This window comes from Primulina tabacum, chromosome 11 (genome assembly GCF_025594145.1).
Source record: "Primulina tabacum isolate GXHZ01 chromosome 11, ASM2559414v2, whole genome shotgun sequence".
Classification (NCBI taxonomy): Eukaryota; Viridiplantae; Streptophyta; class Magnoliopsida; order Lamiales; family Gesneriaceae; genus Primulina; species Primulina tabacum.
In genome coordinates, this window is record NC_134560.1 from 16,234,982 (window position 1) to 16,252,549 (window position 17,568).

Here is a 17,568-nt window from a genome sequence, read left to right on the forward strand (position 1 = left end):
TAAACCATAGTCCGAAGATTCCTAACCGAACCTCGTATGATCTAATTTAACTATCAATAACCTCTCTCACATCGACACATCAACACTCAAACGAGTCATAAGCGCTAAAACCACAACTTCATCCACGATACGCTTGCGCTTACGCACTGATACTGTGGCGTTGCGGTGCTTGATTAGTGCCTAGGTGCCTGGCATCAGCGCTGCTGCGCTACTAGCCCCGAAGATCGGTCCCGGTTGCGCTAGACCTGTGGATCAAAAATCCCAAGAACAATTTGAAGCCAACCTCTACCCCATGTTCAACTAGTCCGGACCAAGCTCGAACCAACCCTTCCTAACCAACCTTAAGACCCTCCTGGATCGACCTAGCTGTGGTCCCTAACCCCATGCACGTTGCTTTCAACCCTTCGCACAACCTAGCTGTCCCAAGCCCTAAATCGAGGAAACTCGATCGCACCATCACCAAAACCGACTCAAGATATGATCCTAACTTCTAAACACCATAATTCAGACGTGTTCGAATTCCATACCTCCATATCCAGGTATCCCCTTCAACCAAGAGACAAAAACGTGAGAACCAATTTATGAAAATCAGTTTCCTCTATGAACATGCATTCAAAATTCACAAACATTAGAACGACAATAAAACATGAACAATCAATCAAAAACTCGTATTATGGTGTGAAAGAGGAGAAAATAGAGGTATCGGCCATGCCTTTGCGTATTTTACGCTCGAAAACCTCGACACGATTGCGTAGAACGGGCACCGGAGGGACAGAGAAGAGCTCCTACGATTTATTTTGAGAAAACCGAGAACAAAGGCTACTGAAATTCCACAAGCTGCTGCTGCTAGGGCTTGGGGGGGTGGCCTAATAAAAAGGGTGAGGGGATTAGGGTTTTGGGGTAAGGTTTGTTATAAAAAAGTTGTATGATGGGCCCTTAATAAAATAATCAAGAGGTGAAGGAGTTTGTGCCCAATACAACTTATATTAGGCCCAACAAGCCCGAAAATGCCCTCGCAAAATATTTCGTTTAAGTATGTTTTTGAAAATATTATCTGAACCCTCAAAACGCCCTTCGTTTTGTTAAAAATTGCATATCGGCTTAAAATATGACTCGATGAGTAAAAATACATAATCAAGACCCATTTTCAAAAAATCATACATATTTACACCATATATTAAATAATTAAAAATAAAAATTATTTAATAAAAATATTTTTCTTTCACTGTCCCCGTTTTCCGTTTCACGTTTGAGTTTGAAATACTACTAAAAAAGGCCCTAAAACATGATACCTTAATAAATCATGAAATAAAACACATAACCATGAAATAACCATGCATTTAATGCATTAAAATAATTAAACACATAAATTAGTAAATCTCTACATTTCATGCAGTCAGGTTGCGTAGCTCGAATTTTCTAGACCTTAAAATTCTTACCCCCTTAAAAGAATTTCGTCTTCGAAATTTAAAACATACCGAATAACTCCAGGTAGCCAATCCTCATCTCGGTCTCGGTCTCCCAAGAAGCCTCCTCCTCGAAATGATTTAGCCAATTGACCTTGACCATCTGGATCACCTAGTTCCGGAGCTTCCTCTCCTGCTTATCCAATATCTGAGTTGGTCTCTCCTCGAAAAATAGGTTCGACGTCAGCTACAGTTGATTATACGTCAGTACATGAGAAGTGTTTGACATGTACTTCCGCAGCATCGAGACGTGGAACACATTTATGAACTCCAACTAGATTCGATGGTAATGCGACTCTGTAAGCTAGTGTCCCAACCTTCTCAAGGATCTCGAATGGTCCTTATATGAATCTAGGACTGAGTTTGCTCTTCTTCCCAATCTCATCACACCCTTCATCGATGCGACCTTCACGAACACATGATCGCCTACTGCAAACTCTAGATCCCTGCGCCGCTGATCTGCATAACTCTTCTGTCGGCTCTGAGCAGTTCTCATCCTCTCCCAGATCTTGACTACTAACTCTGCAGTCTGACTGACAATGTCTGGCCCCAACTCTGCTCTTTTTCCTACCTGATCCCAATAAACTGGTAACCTACACTTCCTCTCATATGGAGCCATACCAATAGATGTCTGATTTCTGTTGTTATACGTGAACTCCACGAGAGGTAACTTCGGCTCCCAGCTGTCCTGGAAGTCAATCATGCAAGCTCTGAGTAGGTCCTCCAAATTCTAAATCACCCTCTCAGACCGGTCTGCGGATGAAAGGCTATACTGAGTATCAACTTGGTACCCAATGCCTGATACAGACTCTTCCATAATGCAGACGTGAATCTCGGGTCCCTGTCTGACACGATGGACACTGAAATCCCTTGCAGTCTGTCTATCTCTCTAATATACAGCTCTGATTATTGACTCATGGTGAAAGTCTTCTTGATCGATAGAAAATGTGCTGACTTAGTGAGCCGATCAACTATCAGCCAAATAGCATTATATCCTCCAGTTGTCCTCGGTAGCCCTATCACGAAATCCATGGTAATGTTATCCCATTTCCACTCGGGAATAGGGAGTGGTCTCAGCTTCCCTGCAAATCTCTGATGCTTAGCCTTAACCTGTCGACACGTCAAACAATCAAACACGAATCACAAGATAACTCGCTTCATGTTCGGCCATCAATATAGAGACTGCAGATCCTTATACATCTTTGTACTCCCTGGCTTAATGGAGAACAGGGTGCTGAGGGCCTCTCTCATAATATCCGCTCTCAGGGAATCACCGCTAGAAATCCACAGTCGCTTATGATATATAACTATGTCGTCCACTACTGTATACAACCTCAGGCCCTTAGACTCATCCCTCTGTCTCCATTTTTGTAATTGCTCGTCAGAAGCCTATCCTGCTCGAATCTCGTCCTTCAGTGTTGACTGTACGGTCAGGGTAGAAAGATTAGGAGCATCACCCCTTGCAAAAATTGTAAACTCAAACCTCTGAATCTCTGTCTGCAATGGCCTCTGTACCGACAACCGAGCAATCACCGCATGCTTCCTACTTAGGGCATCCACGACTACATTAGCCTTCAGCTCTTTCTGTTTGAAGAAGTACTTCAGACTCTCGTGATCGTTGAAAATCTTTCACTTCTCCCCATACAGATAGTGTCTCTAGATCTTCAGGGCGAAAACCAGTGCTGCTAGCTCGAGGTCATGAGTCGGATAATTCTTCTCATAGACCTTAAACTGTTTGGATGCGTAGGCTATAATTCTGTTAAGCTGCATCAAAACTGTGCCAAAACAAAGCTTCGAAGCATTTGTCTCCTTGCCCTGATGGTATAGCTGAAACTGTTACTGAATTAAACGCTTGCTTGAGCTTGTCAAAACTCTCCTGACACTCTGATCCCCAAAGGAATTTGGCATTCTTCTTTGTCAAGGTGGTAATGGGCACAATAAAAAAAAGCCTTGAATAAACTTCCTGTAGTACCCAACCAATCCCAAGAAACTACGAATCTCTGTCACACTCTTAGTCGCTGGTAAATCTCGGACTGCCTCAATCTTACTGGGATCAACCTCCACTCCATCTCGGGATATGATGTGACCCAAGAATGCAACTCCATCTAGCCAGAACTCACACTTACTTAACTAAGCATACAGTCGATGGCCCTGCAAAACCTGTAGTGTTGTCCTCAAATACTGACTGTGATCCTCTCTGCTCTTCGAATATATCAAGATGTCGTCTATGAAAATTATGACAAACTGATCCAAATATGGCTGAAACACGCGATTCATGAGATTCGGTCCATACCCACATTCAACTAGTCCGGAACAGGCTCAAACATACCCTTCCTAACCCACCTTAAGACCCTCCTAGATCGACCTAGCCGTGGTCCCTAGCCCCATGCACGTTTCTCTCAATCCTTCGCACAACCTAGTCGTCCCTAGCCCTAAATCGAGAAAACCTGATCGCACCATCACCAAAACTGACCAACGATATGATCCTAACATCTGAACACCATAATTCAGACGTTTTTGTGTTCCCTACCTCCCCATCGAGGCAGCCCCTTCAACCAAGAGAAAAAAATGTGAGAATCAATTCATGAAAATCGGTTTCCTCTATGAACATGCATTCAAAAATCACAAGCATTAGAACGACAATAAAACATGCAAAATCAATTAAAAACTCGTATTATGGTGTGAAAGACGAGAAAATGGATGTATTGTGCGTGCCTTTGTGTATTTACGCTCGAAAACCTTGACACGATTGCGTAGAACGGGCACCAGAGGGACGGGAAAGAGCTCCTATGAATTATTTTAGAAAATCAAGCACAAAGGATGCTGAATTGCCACGAGCTGCTGCTAGGGCTTGGGGGGTGGCCGAATACAATGGGTGAGAGGATTAGGGTTTTGGGGTAGGGTTTGTTATAAAAAAGTTGTATGATGGGCCCTTAATAAAATAATTAAGAGGTGAAGGAGTTTGTGCCCAATACAACTTAAAGTAGGCCCAATAAGCCCAAAAACTCCCTCACAAAATATTTCGTTGAAGTATATTTTTGAAAATATTATCTGAACACTCAAAATGAAACGTCTCCCCTTTTTATTGCTTTAAAAGTACTAGAATTTTTTTTTTCTAATTTTCGGCCCTCACATATAAATATTTTTATAAAATATTTTGCATATAAAAACATCATCCACTAGCATTTTTAAAATCAAGTGCACTAGTCATAAAATGAAATCGTCTACTGTTTTACCAAACCTAAAAAGCAATAATTTGAAAAGAATAGCCAATACTGAACCTCTCAAAAATCTCTCAAATGCATAAATAAATACTCTTAAAAATCTTTAATTATAAAGCATGAGTCAAAAGTCATAATGCGGAAAAAATAGAAGCGCTGGTCCTCGGGTTGTGTGCGCCTTCAGTCCAGCCAAATCACCCGTCAAGTCCTCCCTCAAACTCACCTGCATTCATCACACCTAGTGAGTCTAAAGACTCAACACACCATCATCTTTATAGCAAGTAATACGTAATACAGTCAACATATAACAATGAAAAATATTTGTACTTAAAATATCGTTTTCATGAAGATGCATAAACTTCAAACATGAACATTTTCGTGAACCTTTTATGATGCATGAGCTTTAAATAGGAACATTTTCATAATGATGCGTCAACCTTAAGTATAAACATTTTCGTGACATGCATAACATAAACATTAACATTTTCCTTTTTCCTCAACATGACATGACATAAAACTTTTTTAACATGATCATAAACATTTTTCTTTTTCCTTTGTTGAATTCAGATCGTTAATTGTGACTTTCGTCAAACCTCAAAAGTCGATGGATCCATCTACATGTAACCACAGTACTGGACGGCGGGGGACACCAGCAACACTCTCACCGGTCAACTGGGCCCTGGCCTATCATGATCGAATAGAAATACGATCGTCGGGGTTCCCTCTAGGGCCTTCTCCCATAAATGGGCTCCCTCTGGGGCCTTCTCCCCTCACGATATTCCCATTCTTACCTCAAACCTCATATCCTCATAACCTCATATTCGCAATAATGGAAACACGATCGTCGGGCTCCCACTGGGACCATCACCCTCACGACGTCGCCATCATTAACGAATTAGTCACAACCACTTCACTTCCCCATCATTAACGAATTAGTCACAACCACTTCACTTCCTTCAACATTTTTCATTCACATCACTTTAGAAAAATCGTGAATAATATTTGCATTTTTCATTTTGAAACCAAGCATGCAACATGTATTTTAAATGTCTTCCATAAATCATAAAAATCAAATAGACATTTTAAAAATCATAATTTAATCATGGATACATCATAAACATTTAAAAATAATCATAATATCATAAAAACATCATTTAGGGCACTGCCATGACCTTTACAAATTTATGGGTGTCAAAAGACCGTTTTACCCATAGACTCGACATTTTACGATTTCGACTTTTTCCTTGATTTCATGACTCTAACATGTCCCAAATAATTATTTAAACCTAAATTAATTTTTCCATAATTTTATTTGCCTTAAAATTTAGACTTTTTCATTTATCTTTAATTAATTGTTTTGACGGTGTTTTAATCCCGAAAAATCCCAAACTTTAATATAAAATTCCTAAATTCTAAATTTAGTCTTTTTATATTATTTTAGCCCTTATGGACCCCGATTCGACCCCCGTGAGCCGTTTTCCAGTTTTTCTTCTTTTAAATACCCTATTTGACACCTAAACTTCGACCCCGAGCCAACTTTTGATTTTCACGAGTTACCCCCAAACCAAGTCGAGCCAAAACGTGCCCAACATGCCAAAGTACCCTACTGGACCCTATCCTTATCAAGACAACCCGCCAAAAGTCAAAACGAAGGCTCCCTCTACTGTCTACAAGCTGGCCGAGAGTTTCAAAGTGTGTGGCTAGGCTAGGACCCTCCCCCTGACTCATGCGAGACTCTAGCCGAGCCCTGGCCCCAGTCAAGGCCAAGCCTCCCCCTAGGACAAGCAACCCGATCGCCCCAACCATGACAGCAACTTTCTGGACTCGGTTTGCTTGTTGTTCTCCTTTGGTTTAGTCGATATATGTGTGGTGTGTGGGACTCTAAAACATGCACAAACTTTACCTGGTCACAACCTAATGTCATGGCAGCCCCTACATACATACAAGGTGTGAATTTTGTGCATAGAATCAAAAGTTCAAGGCATGCTCATGAGAAATTCCGAAAATTCTGAAAAGTATATCATGTTTTTTTCATGCGTAAAATAATTTCAACCATAATATGATATGATGGATGAGAAAAGGAGGTGTATGGCGTACTTTTGCGTTATATACGCCCGAATATCCGTTGACGACGAAGAACGGGACGCGACGATGGCTTCTACCTTGCTAACTATCTTCGAAAACCCTCCAAAATATGCTTCAAAGTGTCGTGTGTGTGTGTGGAGAGTTCTTGGGAGAGTTTTTTAGAATTTTAAAGTAGGTGGCCGATGGATTTGTGTGCAAGGTTTAGGGTTTTGTAATTTTTTTTAACACTTTAAATATAAGTTAATCACCTACAAGGCTAATTAGGCCTATTAAGCCATCTAAGTAGGCCCATTAGTCTAATTAGGATTTAAATAAAATAATACCAAAGTTTTTCTTTAATTAAATAAGTGAATTTATTAGCTGGGTGGCCAAAAAGCTCGTATTTTAGTTGAAAAACCAATACCGATAAAATTTGCGTCCCGGCATATAAAATCACCTCCAAACCCTTATTTTCAATAATACTAAAAAGCATCGACCATATTTTAAATAATTAAAAATAATCATTTAACATTATTCAGCCATCGGTCCCCGTTCCTCGATCATCACTTGAATATTCCTAAAAATATAATTTTATGCATGATGACAATAAAATTCTCATTTAACATATGAACAAGTATGTCACATAATTAATTAGAAATTAAAATCAATTATTACTTATTTTTCATTATTTCCTAGATTCGCATGCAGTTGGATTACGTTGTCTTAATTTTGGACCTTACACAAAACGCCCTCCGTTTTGCTAAAAATTGCATACCGGCTTAAAATATGATTCGATCAGTAAAAATATCTAATCAAGGCCCACTTTCGAAAAATCATACATATTTACACCATATATTAAATAATTAAAAATATTAATAAACCATGAAATAAAACACATAACCATGTATTTAATGCATTAAAATAATTAAACACATAATTTAGTAAAACCCTAGATTACATGCAGTCAGATTACGTAACTCAAATTTTGTAGACCTTACAATGAAATTCAACAATTGATGGAGAATTAGAGTTGAGTGAGTGCACAATATGAGAAAATTTTTTATTTACTCTCTACTTTGATGTCCTTAACTTTTACTGCAGTCGTGAGCAGTGGCCTTACGTTATAAACTTGAAAAGAACTATTAACTAAGTCATAATCATTCGACATTTAGTAAAGAGGAGTATGAAAGTCGGGTATATGATGCGTTCGAGAAAAAAATTAATGAATAAACATGAGGGATCCTTGAACCTAATAACCTTTGAGGATTGTAAGTTCTGACTCTCACACTACACGTCTCATTTTGTTAATATTTTCTTGGTAGTTTGAGTTTTGAATTGCAACAAAAATAAATATTGTGATTTTCGAAGTATGAACTTTTGGCTGGGTGTGACCAGATTTGGTAGATTGTGAGGTTTTGATTGTGCACTTTGTTATGTAAATCAATGATATTTTTTATATCTCTTTTTTCTAACTTTTTCGAGGAGGAACAAAAGCTAAGAGTAGGGTTTTTTATAAGAACGAATCATATAGCTCTTTTAGGACTTTATTTTGTCGATACGAGCTTATCTGACATTTTTATTCTGAGTTTTACGCATAAATCACCATTTTCATTGTTTGTATGTTTGGCCAAAATGTGTAAATTTTTTAATTTTTGTGATAAGGTCAAGGAATATAATGTCAAGTAGGATGGATTCCTAATAACGAATGAAATAATTGATAAAGAGTTTTTCCTGTATTTCAAGAATATTTATGATAAGATCGAGGAAGTTTTATATTTTTGAATAAATTTTGGCTAGAAAAGTGATTTTTATCACGTTTGAAGTTGTCGAGAGGAAGTTTTGGAATAAGGAAAAAAACAAAAGAAGTCGTGGAACAACACAAGGTCACACCTTGTGTCCGCTTAACTTCTGCATTGTAACTGCATGAAGGAACTCGAAATTAATGAAAAACATACCTTATTTTAAAAATGTTAATTGTGCTATTGATTTATTGAATATTTTGGACTGAGAAAAACTTTTAGGGTTGATATATTGTAACTGCATGAACGAACTTCTTTTTTGATAAACTCCATCCTATCATAGTTGGAGGTGATTTATTTTTGTAATTTATATTTTACTCTATTTTATCTCTCCTATATACACGAAAATGACTACAATCCCGAACCCAAAGGATTTTTTGGATTATCGACACATGAAGAACCATTTGGATTTTTCACAATCTGGACGTGAAGAATAAGAAAGAGAAGATGCACTGGATGAGCACAATTTACGCGTCATCACTGAGATTTATTCTTTTTATTTTTAATTTTCTAAATTTTATGAATCAAACATTAGATTTTTGTATTGTTTTGATTTTATGGAATATTCATCTTATTACTGGGATTACGATAGGGCCAAACTTGTAATTGTTGTTTGTATAATGGATTTATTAGAATTTTTATTTACTTTTTGTTATTGATTGATATTTGCGTATATTTCTCGCAATTAATTTGACAAATTAATTGCGAATTTGTTGTTTGATCTTGACTCAAAAGAAAATAGACTGAAAATAGTTTCAAAAATTATTGATCAACATATGGTTAAACTGAATAGAAATAGTATTCACTTTAAGTGTGCGATTTAGGCAAAGAGATGAAATTCCATAGTTTTTGAATGCATTTTTATTTAATTAAATTCATTTAAAAACAGTTGAACTGTTAAATAAAATAGTTTTATTAATTCTCAAAATAGATTAATTAATAATTAACATAGGTAATTTCAATGTGACTTGATAAAACATATTGTTCGATCAAATCCAATATGTAACAATAATTGATGTTTGATACCGTTGTGTGTTCTTCGGTCATTTTATTGAAATTTGAATTTTTCATAAACTTATTCTGTTATTTAATCGAATTGTGTTATTTATTTTAGAATAATTTAATTTATTTTAAGTAATTTAATTATTCCCAAAAATAACTTCTTTTATTTAGCCTAGATTAAATTAAATAATTTATATCCTTATAATTCGATAATAGTCTTTGTGAAAACGACTTGGACTTCATCCAACTATATCATTATCTGACCTAGTGCACTTGTTGGTTTTCCCAACCGAAATTGTCGATCACAATACGCAATGTTTTCGAGCAAATTCCATCGGTTAGGAATCATAATTATCATTTTTTCCTTGTAATATTTTTTTTGGTAATAATAATCCACTTAAGAAATAAGAAATTTGATAATGATTTCAGGGTATTATTTCCTAGATCAAATTGTGTCTTTTTATTTTTCGGTTATTTACTTAATTATTAGTTCTGGAAAAAATGTCCAGATGACTTTTTGTATGCTTTTCTCATACTTAATTTTGATAATGAAGTAATTCAGACGTTGGAACAAAAAGATAACTCGAGTGGCTTGAGAGCTGGGATTACAACAAAGAGTTCCCCCAACAAAGTGGTTAATTAAACTCTTCAAAGGAAACAAATAACTTTAGAAACCATTCGGAAACACCCGAAACCAAGATCGATAAATAGTGAATTCAAAGCAAAATAAGTGTATGAGTCATTTAGCGTCAACATTAAAAAAAAAGGAGGCAATTAGGAGTTCATAGGGATGAATGAGCTAGAAGTCAATACCCGAACCCAATCACCCCTGCTACCTGTTGCAGGCGATTCGTGGTCGGCCTTAACATGTTGCAAGGATAACACATATGATCTGGTGCGCTCTTGACTCCCTAATTCACATCCCACGACTTAACTCGGTTAACATAATGCACTTACTTAAAGGTAATAAGACCACTACCTTACTTCAAAACGCTTTCCTTTATTTACGATACTTGTGGACTATTTTCATAAAAAGTCGGCCTTTCCCAATTACCTCAATCTCTCCTCCTTTAATGTTTCTTGCAAAGTTGTTTTGAATTGCTACGCCTCAGAAAGATAAGGAAGGTCTGAGGTAATTATGAAGTGGACTCGGGGGACTTTTGCTTGACGGGTATAGCTGGTGGAGCGTCCATGTTTTGTGCCAAAACATTCCCATTTTCAACGAAGTTACCGGTACTGTTACTGTTTCCATTTCCATTGCTTAGAGTATCATTGATCTGTTGAACCGTATTGCATAAATGATGATTGATCGTGGTTACACTCGAGAAATTGAGCTTGGCACTTGGTATAGTGCTTGCAAGAACTTGAAGTCCAACGGTGAGTAGACATCCTGGATTGGAGAGTTGTTCGGTCTCCGAAGCTTGTTTTGTGTTAGTTTTGTTTGTAATAGGATCTTCGATGATATGGTCCATTGGAGTTAAAATGAATCCTAATGGGAGAAGAGGGATGCAGGATGGGTCATGATCACCGCTCATTGCTAGTTGGACTGCTTCAACGTCCATAGTCGTGTAGACTACCATACTGCCCGAGTCATCTGAGCAGCTCTCTTGTAGCACGAGTTCTACGCTTTGAGATGAGTTGCTAGCTACCTGGAACAGTGACATGAGTTTGCAAGATTACTTCGTCATTTCTTAAATATGAGTCAAGATATTCGCTTTTTACTTACGTTGATACGTAGAAGAGAGATGCAATTTCCGGGATGAGAGCCATTTGCAATATGAGCAACCTCATGTAATGAATTGCCATTTGAAAGAACTTCGAGCTGTGAATCACACAGAGTATTTCAAAAATTTCAGATCACATTAGCATAGTTTGGTTTAAGACTAAGGGAACAAATAACGATATTTTCATGCGCAACAAAACCTGTGCTCTACAACGTTCATCCCTCAAGAAATCAAACACTTGATTGTGTTTATAAGGTAACCAAGTAGTCGAAACGGCGCTAAGAATCAAACCATTTGGCTGGCCCTGGTCGACCACTTTTCTTGTGGTGATTCTAACTGTGTCATCAGCAGAATCGGATAGGGCTGTCCAAGATTGCCCACAACAAGAACTTATGTTCAGACAAAATGTTCGGATCATCCTCTGAGCCAAATTCATCAATTTTTTTCGCGCGTTGGTTGATGGGATCGCTGTAAATATAGCATAACAAAAAAATACCATGAATCAAACCAAATGAAAATAAGAGATACTCCATTTGCCGTACTTGCTAGCGCTCATGAACTTGCGAAGGGATTCCAAAATAGGACTTTTAAGTCATTTTTTCTAGAATTTGAAATTTTTGTTTACCTCCAAGATCAGATATATTTCTAGCCATGAGGCTAGCGAGCCTTTCACATTGTCTCTGCAAAACAGCCAACCAGCGATGTGCTCCAAATGCGGTACCACTACCAACATGATCGTTGAAAACTTGATGTATTGGACCATCCTCAACCTCAGCGTGTTCAACCCATGTCACCTAAAATATTTCAGAAAAAAATGGGCATTTTAAGAAATAGTCTTCCTTTTGGATTAAAAGAATCAAGAATCTATTGTCAATTTTGAACTTATGGAATCACCCTAGAGTATCCATTAGGCATGTCTTGGATGATACAGCCGGATGGACGTTTCTTGTAATAAGGAAACGAGGGCGGGTAACAGTTGTGGAATCCATCTAAGGGGAAATCAACGATTGCCCAAGTTCCTTCTTTGGCATTATGTTGGAAATATCGAAGAAAATGAGTCTCTCTTGTGGGAATCAATGGGGAAAGAACTTGTAATTCTGCATACATCTGTTATCAAAGAAAAATTGGATGACATGAACGACTATCATGAGTAAAGATAAAAGCGAACTTTTGGTATAGCTATGGATATATATTGTATTAATGAAGAGGGCTAAGATATATCTTGAGAAATTACTCACCAAATGAAGAGAACCACTTGCATGACCAGAAACACTTGAGTGCACTACTTGAAGAGTTCTAGCTCTTGAAATTATTGAAGGGAATAGCTCCATCCATTTGTTCTGTGATTTGAAACTCAGGATTAACATATATTTAAACATTTTGCGTTTTAAGAAAGAAATAAACATGGCCAGATCAGAAGACATTATCCGCTAAAATATGGACAATAAGAAAAGCTGTATTCCTCAGAAAACAGCAATTGTCTCCTAAAAAATATATAATTACATTTATGAAACTAGAAGTAAATGACCTTATGCAAGGACAATAAAAAAATTTGGTGTAGGTCCGCGAAAAGTTTTAGGAAAAAACTACGAGAATATTATATTTTCTTTTCAAAAATATTACACGTTTTCATGCAAGGGGCACTATACCTCTGCTCGTCCCTCAAATTGCACGAAGACATTGTGTGGAACATTTCACAGTCATATTCAAAAACTACAATTTTCAGAACTTACAGCATCCAAGAATCCGTCAACAAGCGTAATGCTATTCATTATGACAACTCCAGTGTCCCGAGTTGCTTCAATCCTAAATTCGTTACAATGCTGCTTGTGGTTTCCGGTCCAAGAAATCATTTTTGCATACTCTTCAAGATTCAGCACTTCTTTTGCCTTTTCCGTTGCTCGAATCCATAGTGGTTCGCCTGTGTGACACATTTTCATCAGTTCATCCATACACGACATAGCCAATTCCACTGCTAAAGATTTCTCCTCTTCCAATATCAAAGCGTTTGCTGAGAAATGCGAATTTTCGGGCATGAAAGGTAGAGGAATCATATCAGAAAGGCAGTTGGGCATAAGTTCTTGATCAAATTTTCTTGGATATGCACTTATTTCTAAGTCCAATGAAGAAGGGAGGAGAGTATTTGGTCCCAGTGACTGTAAGGGTCGGCCGGTGCACCGCGATAGGAGGCAGCAGACCCTCTCAAACTGCAATATGGTGTAATATATCACCAGGGAAATGTTAGAAGAAAGAAACTTCATGTCCAAATTTTTTGTATATTTACTTGATTTTATTATAAGCACTTTGAGATACAATTTGTTTGACATACATTCGTATTCATCGCTAAAAAGAAAGAAAAAGAAATCAATAACTTCTTTTTATCTTTGTCACTCAGCTAAGATTATTTCTTGCAAATCTCTCACAAAATAAGAACATTTCGTGACTATGTCAAAAAATTTATTTTAAAATAAATTGTATAAAAAATTCAAATTTTTTTAGATCCGAGAACATGATCAGGTCAATTATACTGCTATAGATCATGTCTACATTACTTGAAACGTTGCAATATACCACAATGGCTAGATCAATACACATAGCGGCGTAGCCTATCAAAACTAATTCAATGTATACATTGTAATGCTTACATTTAAAATCTTTAAACCGATGCACTTTACTCTGGTAATATCACACATACACAAATATGTAAAGAACACCTTACGAAGATAAGGATATTAAGTTTTACAAGTATATGTAGATATAAATAATCACCTCCTCCTTTAGCCTAGCGTTTTCAATCCTAAGCTGCTGTTCGTCGTACCCCATCTCCCCTAACATTGCCGGACCTCCACAATTCGGGCATACAATATTCCTCAAGGCGGCTTGCAAGCGGTAATTTTCATTTTTCAAGTTCTCATTTTCTGCCCTAAGCACCACATTATCTTGCCTGTCTTGTTGTGCCTACATTAAAATTAGTCAAAAACTAGAAGAAAACAACTCCCTAAATATAGAAATCAAATGGGTTTCTTTTGTTTAAGTAAAACTCTTACCCTAAACGCCAATGAATTAATGCATTAAAGTCTTGCAAAGGTCACGCAGCAGGTAGGGTTGACTGCACACCCCACTGCGTATATTAATGTCAATGCAGACCTTGAAAACAACTCAAGTTAATGTGGATGCTCCCTTCTATTGTGCGCAGTGTGTGTGATGGGGTGGGTAGGTGTGCGTAGGATACGAAATACGGTTTCTGGTTAGGGCTTTGGTTTTTGACCTTATATATAGTTAATGAAGGGCAGTACCCCTCTTTGGAATTCGTGCTTCTTATTTTATAAGCCTTCATTCTTCTCGTCACAGCTGGAAAATTTTTTAATTAAATAAATTAAATTATTTAGGGCTTATCATGATGAAAGTGAAAGATCTGTTCCTTATCAATTTATTTTTATTTTTTCTCTTTCTCTATCTCTCCCCTCTATATGATTTAAAAGACCAAATAAACTAGAATGGTAAAAGTTACTTTTAAGGGAACCAAATGTTAAATCTTTAAAAAAATATTAAAACCCGAGGATGAGCTAGAGAGTAAATATAGGTAGATTAATTATATATATTGGGAACCACAACGCTAGCATTTCTAGAAATTTTGAATATAAAAATGAATTTTTTTAAAAAAATTTTGAGAATCGGATTATACCTTCATCTGGGTCCGACGATTTTGGAACCAGAATTTAACTTGTCTGGGTTTAAGGCCAAGTTCTTGGCTTAATTTAAGCCTTTGTTTGTCATCTGGGTGCGGACATTCCTTAAACAACCTGCGGATACATTGCAATATTCATATTCAACCGAGAATATATTTATATTTATGCAACAAAATTATATACAAGCAAGGTAATTAACATTGTTGCGTGTTTCGCTCCAACTAGACATGTCTAATCTGGAAGACATAAAAGATTTGGCCAAATTTTTTTTATTTATTGTTTCAAAGAATCAATGGACCTTCAGATACGTACCCTTCCATTTCTTGGATCTGCCGGGCTGTGTGGCGGTGGTAGCGTTTCTTCTTCGTCGCGGTCTGCTGCTGCTCCGCCTCCTGTTCGTTCCCGGAAAACCCTTCGATACGTTCGCTTCCGGAACCACTTTCCATGATCTCCTCTTTGTTCCCATTTTCTTCTTTCTGTTTCCAAAAAAAAAAAAAATCAATCAGGAGTCGTTTTCTTCTGTCCATGCAGATTTATTACATAAAAAAAGAACAATTGTTATTATAAAAAAAATTTACTCACAGGGATTATAGGTGAAAAGATGTTGAAAGGGTTGATGTTTGACATGAAATTAAAGTTAGGGTTCTGGAGAGACGAAGAGTAGATGGAACTGTCAGAAGGAATTGTGTTCCCTCCCATGGAGGACAGTACTTGACAATCTCCAAACATTGTCTTTAAATCTGCTCAATTCAAATTCTCAGAGGCTAATTTCTGAAACTTTTTAGGTTTTAGTATACTATTCTCCTGACCTTCACTCTATTTCATCCCAACCTGCAACCAAAAAATTTTCTAAAAAATCAAGAGAAGACCGTAGAAGAAGAAGAAGAGCTAGTCCCATCCAAAATATCTGCTTTTATCTATTTTACACAAACAAGAAAAGTAAGAGAAAAACATCAAGAAATCATTTAACAGATATTTAGTAACTCAATTTCAAGAAGAAAATTAAGAATAAAACCCATCAGAATTTTCTCTTATTTAAAAAGCCATCGACGATCACACTATACTGAAAAAAAGTAAACAATTAAAACTGAGAAAACATAAGGGTCTTTGAGGTCACATTCAAGAGGAATAATATCATTCATTCTCTACCCTTTTCGGAAAAGAAGAAGGTAAAAAGAAAATAAAACCCATCAAAATTTTGTTTAAAAGATAGATCACAGCGAACATAAGCAAATGAAGCTGAGAAAAACACAAGGGCTTTCGTAATTCTTTACCCTTAATTTCCAAACAAAAAAAAGAGAATTAGAAATTAGAAACATTCAAGAACAATATTAGACCACAGATGCTGGATCCATGGAAATTTATCTACACGAAAAATAACGAGTGATAGTAAATACACTCTTCCACCATTAAATATATATTTGTCGGTTGTGCTTTAAAGTTGCTCTTCTTCGTCTTATTCTTCTTTATATTTCCGTCTCTCTCTCTCGGTACTGTAAATTTAGCCGTAATTTTGCAATAATATGAGTGAAATTTCCACAAGGCGTGGTAAATGCGGTGCCTTAACTGCGCTATTTTTACAATCGGAGCACGGGGATTCTGTGCACGTGGCGCGATCTCCATGGAAGTCAAACGTTATTATTACTCCTCTTTGAAAGGCTTTCCCCTTTTCATTTTAATTCTTTTGTTTTGACGGTTACATTTCCAACATCTTATTTCATTTTACTTGAAATTCAATTTTTTCCCCATATAAATTTAAAAGTGTTCATTTGAAAGCTATATATTTCTACACTACTTGAAATTCAATTTTTTCCCCATACAAATCTTAAACGTTATTATTACTCCAGCTATATATTTCTACACTACTATTAATCATTTAGCACTGAGTAAATTAATTTTATAGTGGAAAATAAATGAGCTCAGAATTATTTTGGGCAAAAATTATAAAAGTTTTAATATTATATTATTATTTTTTAAAAAAAATTGAATAAATTATTGTAATGATAATATTGAAACTAAAATCGAACGGTATTTTGCGTGACCATGGTGGGTTCGACTGGTTTTTACTCTTTTGACTAATTCATTGTATTTTGCTCGTTTTTCATTCTTACTATTGCTTAATTGACCTTTAATCTAAAATGCTAGAATAATGGTTGTTAACAGCTTATGTCCCAGGGGCGGAGCCACCCTTGGGCTAGGGTGGGCTCCAGCCCCACATATTATTTTATAAAAAAAAAATTAATATTTTTAATTATATATTTTTTCAGCCCATATTAAAATTAAAACAAATTTTTTATAAGTTTTATTTTTTTATTTTTTGTAGTCTCATGTTTAAAAATTAAAAATAAAACAATTATCATAAATCATAATTCATTACTATTTATTGGTTGTTTATTGTCATATACTATGAAATTATGCAACTATGAGCTAAAAAAATTCAACTCTAAAATTACTGAATCCATTACCGTTTAATACGATTTAGATTACTATTTATTTTTTCGATTTGGTTTGTTAGGTTTTGATTTGTTAGGTTTTCGTAGTAAAGTTCGGTCGGTTCAGTTTGTTAGAAAAAAAGTTCAGTTAATTCGATTTTAGAATATTCG

The 17,568-nt window shown here is 36.3% G+C and overlaps 1 protein-coding gene across 3 annotated transcripts; it reads right to left on the bottom strand.

Moving 5' to 3' along the window:
• Positions 1–10,237: 10,237 nt before the first annotated feature.
• LOC142518564 (homeobox-leucine zipper protein HDG5-like) lies at positions 10,238–16,483 on the bottom strand. 3 transcript variants are annotated; one of them, XM_075621358.1, is made up of 12 exons: positions 16,363–16,483; positions 15,548–15,796; positions 15,278–15,441; positions 14,962–15,079; positions 14,046–14,234; positions 13,010–13,483; positions 12,515–12,616; positions 12,171–12,383; positions 11,902–12,070; positions 11,476–11,744; positions 11,279–11,374; positions 10,238–11,201 (listed from the first exon to the last, which is right to left on the bottom strand). In XM_075621358.1, the coding sequence occupies exons 2-12, from the start codon at positions 15,692–15,694 to the stop codon at positions 10,689–10,691; spliced, it is 2,454 nt and encodes an 817-aa protein (XP_075477473.1). In that variant the 5' UTR covers positions 15,695–15,796; positions 16,363–16,483; the 3' UTR covers positions 10,238–10,688. The 3 variants fall into 3 exon arrangements, with proteins under 3 accessions (XP_075477473.1, XP_075477474.1, XP_075477472.1); XM_075621359.1 differs by lacking the exon at positions 16,363–16,483 and adding an exon at positions 16,240–16,344; XM_075621357.1 differs by lacking the exon at positions 16,363–16,483 and having other exon boundaries at positions 15,548–16,197.
• Between the last annotated feature and the right edge of the window lie 1,085 nt (positions 16,484–17,568).

Coding starts and splice junctions, on each gene's coding strand:
- LOC142518564 (XM_075621358.1), bottom strand. CDS start 15,694: ATGTTTGGAGATTGTCAAGTACTGTCCTCCATGGGAGGGAACACAATT. Junction 11,745..11,901: donor AAATATATCTGATCTTGGAG/GTAAACAAAAAT, acceptor CTATATTTACAG/CGATCCCATCAACCAACGCG. Junction 11,202..11,278: donor TCTCTCTTCTACGTATCAAC/GTAAGTAAAAAG, acceptor TCACTGTTCCAG/GTAGCTAGCAACTCATCTCA.